Genomic DNA, 5,282 nt, shown 5'->3' with positions numbered 1-5,282 from the left:
CACACACACACACACACACACACTTTTTGATGAGCACAACTAATATTGAGAAAGCATTCATCTGTAAGCCACTGTTGCTGCCCCCCTCTGAGATCGCTCAACAGAGCACATCAAAAATACATATAGAAGAGAGAGAAAGAGAGAGATACCCCCCGTCCCGCAGAGCAACCTCTGATCCAGACTTGTCGTGTCTTTTGAAGCCAAAAGCTTAGAAATGCAGAAAAGAATACAAAAAAATCTCATCCAAGAAGAGCAGCTAAAAAGCCTGCTGTGTGTCTCTCTGACTCGGTCTGTTGTACCCAACACATAACAGCAAGAACTCCATATCTCACCTGACATTAATGCAATGGATACAACTAGGCTGCTTTCAAACTGGAGCAGAGCAGTCACTATTACAAGATAAGGTGCAGGAGCATCCAGCAGTGGCCGGATGGATTTTGGAAAAAGAAATATTCCTTGTCTTTTTTGATTCAAAAAGGAAAAAAGTATGCTTTGGAAAGAGTATAATCCCTTTAAGTAGATTGTGGCTGAACATTTAAAATCACATATAGTGTAAACATATCTACTTTGTACTTCATGAATGCGACAGACATGTGAAAATTGCAGTTGATCTATGGACCATTTGCTACATGTTGAGGTTGTCTTTATGTTCTACAAACTGCTGTAATTTATGTTCTCGCTTTTGGCCATAAAGTCAGTGAACCAGGTTCTGTTTAGCAAGCATAGGTGCATTAATGTCATGAGTTCCAATCTAGAGTCAAAAGCAGGAGGTACTGTGCACACAGTTTATCTCATGACAATTCCCTGCAACACAATTGGTGCTGAAATTGATGCAATAAGTAACCAGTGTAGGACTAACAGGTGTCTGGGGAAACAAGTAATTTCTCAGTTTTTATTCTTCACTTTGTGAAGCTTTCAACAAGGATAAAAAAAGCTATCCCAGGTGCCATAGAGCTCTATATTACAAGTTACTCAGCAATCCAGATACAAAGGATCCACAGTCACGACAAACTACATTTTGCAATATAAACATCACTACACTGCCTCAAAAGAGTTTGATGAGAGCCATTTAAGCCTGTGAAATTTCTCATTTTCCTCATGGCTGAGCTGCATGAACACAGCCAGGACAGAGTGATATGTCTCATAGCTATTAACCTGTAATTGCATTCTTCACAGACACACATCATCCCTTGTTTATTTCCTTAGCATGGGCAAAGAAAAAACAAATTATATTTTAAAGTATTACCAAAGCTGAAGAGCAAGAAGGAAAACATGACTTTTGTTTTCACTAAAAAGGGGGTTTGAATGTGTATTTCTATTGCAAGACGGATTTAACTGAAGCCAATATCAGGGTTTAAAGGATCCAGATAATTTTGAAATGATAATTAATACATGTTCTTCCTGAAAAAGAAGGTCTAAACAAGGACCTTGAAACATGTTTTACTCCTCGAGCTCATTTTCAAAACATTTCATGCGTTACATCTCTGACTGGGTGAATCAGCTCAATAAGTCAGTTTGTTAACATTTTTCATGTTTGTAATATGTACTATGAGTTCCATGGGATAGACAGTTTAAGTATTCAACCATAATGGCATGATGCATGGTGGGAATTTAACTTCCCCTTGAAGGAGCTCAACAGTCGCTCCAGAAAACACACACAGGCATCCACATCTTTAGGTAGAACCGAACATACGTGTACATGTTTTCTCTCGTCCTTTCTCTTTCTCTCATGTGCACGCACACACCAATCGATAGGCAACTCACAGGCAATCGGACGCTATTATTTGTGAAGTTCCACTTCAGTTCACATGAGTTGATAAAGGAGGCTACTATTGATTCAGCGGCCCTGAAGGAGAGAGCAATTTAAGCGACCGATGGGGCAGAAAACAAACTGGATCACAGAAAAAAGCAGAGCCATGATGGGAGGACAGGAGGACATGTTTTTAAGAACAGAGGAAAGAAAGCAGGACCACACTATTCTGCTTCTCAAGTGTCACATATCACATTTCTCCTGATACATTTAATCAGCATCGACTGGATGTAATTACGGCCGAGATACTGCTAGCATCTGCCTTTCTTTCTTCTTTTGGAGCTCCGAGGTGCCAAAAGAACAAGTCTACAGCAGGGAATGTCGGTATGTAAATGGAGAGGAAGAAAATCTCCACTGGAGTCAGAACAAACAAGTCAACTGGTTGATGAAAGATGTAAGTTTGCTGATGTGGGGGATCTTCATTAATATTCATTACGCTCTGATGTACACAGCAGTCAACTGATGAGCCATTTTCAAGATAACTCCAACAGTGAAAGTGTTTGTGTGTTTGAGTCAGATTAGGAGAGACAAAGAAGGAGGATGTGGCAGTGCAAATCAAGAACTGAGGAAACAGAGATGGCACAGAAATGCTGTGTTAAAAGGGAATCTTACGTTTTTAAACTCTTCCCATGAGTTGCTCCAGGTCCAGTAGTGTGCCTTGTATTGTCCAAGCCTAACGGCCATCAGCTCATTCCCACGGTAATAGAAGATTGGCCTGTTGAGAATGAGAAGTGTGAGAAATAATGATGAGATTGGTTTCTTCCAAAGTGAATTAGGACCAAATAGGATCCTTCTTTTTATATTTTATCTTGGCATGCTTACACTTGAGTCAACACTTTACCATCCCTAAAAGTCACTCAAATCATTGGAAATTCTGAATTCTCTTCATACCACAACCTACATTAGGAGTCCACAGACATACATCTTTGGCGCTGTATTTAGGCACAAATATGCTTCAAGCTAAATGCAACTTTAGCATACTGATGTTTAGCAGGTTTAATGTTCACCATGTTCACCATCTTAGTAGCACATTAGCATACTAAAACACAAAGTGTAGCTGAGGTTGATGGGAATGCCAGTAGTTGTAGTTGTAGGCATTTGGTCACAAACACAATTTTGACCTGATGATGACATTACAGAAAACATCATAACACTGCTTACTACTAAGGGATGTGATCATGAAAAATAAAGTGTTCTGAAAAATGAAGGGATCTTGGTACCAATGAAAAAGCCACAAATATCTAGCCAACTGGAAAAATTACATAAGAGTGTGTGCAAGTGTGTGTAGTGTACTCGCCTGTTTTTGAGTGTGTGTGGGCAGTTTAGCAGGACTGGTGTCAGGTCCAGTCCATCCAGGGTTCTGTCATCAGGAGGGGTGATGCCGGCCACAGCCAGACTGGTGGTGAACAGGTCCATCACATTGGCTAACTGGAAATTCACCTAGAAAAGGACAAAGAAATCCAAAACCACAATCACTATCTCCAATAAGATAAGCCATTTCACACAGCCCGCAAGTTGGAAAAAGTAAAGAAAAGAAGCTGGCCAAGTGTCTTCTCAAGGACTAGAACTCATATTTGTCCTCAATGTCCTTGGCACACACGCACGCCATCAGTGACAAATAATTACAGGCTTGCAAATCAAGAATGAACTGTTTTATGCTCTAAGAAAACCACAAGCTTGCTCTTTTACACTGGATTTAGTCATTGACCATGCAAAAGAAAACAATGCATAGTCATGATAGGAGGTTTATATGTTGTTGTGTTTACATGTGTAGGAAAGAGTTGCATTTCTCCAGTCTCCTCTCTAATCTTTGCTTGCAGGTTTATTATAGAGCCTCCAAAATGCCTCTCTTTCTAAATGATTTTGGGGAGGAGGAGAGGAGAGAAAGTAGGAAGAGGACAAGGCCCGGGCAAGCAGGCGGCTGGAGCTGGAGCAAGCTGGAGTTTTATCTTCTTCTCCCAGTCCCAGTGAAAAGCTTTATTTTATTTATAAACTTTGAACTATTTTCAGATAAAATGACATTTTTTCGTTGTCATCCTTGATCTTCCGTTCCATTCTCTCCTGAGCGAGCCTTAGAGGGAGACGGCATGCTCACAATCAGATAGCGCTATCAGGCCTCTGCAGCTGCACCGCCATGTGCCGCTGTGCTCCTATCGGCTGCCAGCACACATACAGACACAGACACACTTACACACACACAAGCTCTTTAGCACTGAAATGAATTCCCCTTTCTTCTGTATCCGCAGAACCAGCCACAGAAAAGGCTTTGCAATGCATTCCATGATCTATCTGCACATCCAGACACACACACACACACACACACACACACACACACTCTCACTCTGTCTCTTTCTCTCTCTCTCTCTCTCTCACACCTTCATTCTTTCTCCATCCTTTGTTCTTTCTCTTTTTTTGACTGACTCATCACTCTCTATTAATGTCACACTCTCTCTCATTTCTTTCTGTGTTGTGAGTGGTGATGGTGGCTATCTGAGAAGGCAGAGCTTCTATCCCCGTCTCTGTCACTCTGCCTGTGTGTCTGCTGCCTGATAAAAAACAACAAAAGGGATTGTGACGCTCAACAACGTTGTGGGGCCGACACACCCCACTCGCCTCCCCATCTTTGTTGCTACAGCTACCACCCCTCATCAACCTGGCCCCTCGCCCCCCTTAGGCACTAAGAGAATGCTGAATCTGCACCTGCTACAAAGCAACCACACTCCTTCATTCCAGTACACCTCCTTCCATCGTCCTAAATAGTAGTAAATGACTAATTGACAACAATTTCCTGAACATTCACACAATTACGTGAGTTTCGTCACAGATGCATTCACAGATAAAGGGATTTTCTTCTTCTATTACCAATCCCCCCAAAAAACTGTCTAGATGCATCTGTGCTCAGTTAGTACAATATACCTCCTGAAATCCCCATTTAACAAAGGCTCTCATGGCTGTTTGTTATCTCCAGCATTTTGCTCAAAGAGCCTGTAGAATTTCCAATGGACCAATCAACTGAGATTTCAGACGACTGCAAAACAAGAGAGGGGGCAACCCTGTGCCTGGTCTGTCCTCCCTCCCAGAGCTGTAGAGTACAGTAGCTCCAACAAAGCAGCTTTGTCATCACAACCCCAGAGAGCTTCAGGGTGGATCTATTTCTTTGTCACATTCTTACAGTCAAGCCACACACACACAAAGACACACACACACAAAGACACACACACACACACACATATATGTATATATAGGCATGTAGAATCAAACAAAAAATACACATATGTTTCTGTTCTGCACACTTGCATACACAGACACATTGGTCAATTACAAAGAATGGCACAGGTGCAGCAAAGCCCTGTGAGCACAACAATGTTCCTGGCAGTGTGGTAGTGCCAGTGTATTTAGCACTCCTCCTTTTCTCTTTTCTACACCAGCCACTTTTACTTCTTCCTTGCTTCCCTTCCTGTACACCCCCCCC

General features: G+C 41.9%; 1 protein-coding gene across 2 annotated transcripts in view; it reads right to left on the bottom strand.

Annotated features, from left to right (window-relative positions):
- Nucleotides 1-5,282, bottom strand: part of galns (galactosamine (N-acetyl)-6-sulfatase) — a 23,176-nt gene that overhangs the window by 9,385 nt on the left and 8,509 nt on the right. For both annotated transcript variants that reach the window (XM_032527609.1, XM_032527683.1), the window contains exons 10-11: nt 3,108-3,250; nt 2,423-2,525 (exon numbers count right to left, since the gene is read on the bottom strand). In XM_032527609.1, coding sequence (XP_032383500.1) covers nt 2,423-2,525; nt 3,108-3,250 — 246 coding nt within the window. The remainder of the gene's footprint in view (nt 1-2,422; nt 2,526-3,107; nt 3,251-5,282) is intronic.

The sequence above is a fragment of the Etheostoma spectabile genome, chromosome 1 (assembly GCF_008692095.1).
Source record: "Etheostoma spectabile isolate EspeVRDwgs_2016 chromosome 1, UIUC_Espe_1.0, whole genome shotgun sequence".
Lineage (NCBI taxonomy): Eukaryota > Metazoa > Chordata > Actinopteri > Perciformes > Percidae > Etheostoma > Etheostoma spectabile.
This window is presented reverse-complemented; position numbering and strand designations above follow the sequence as displayed.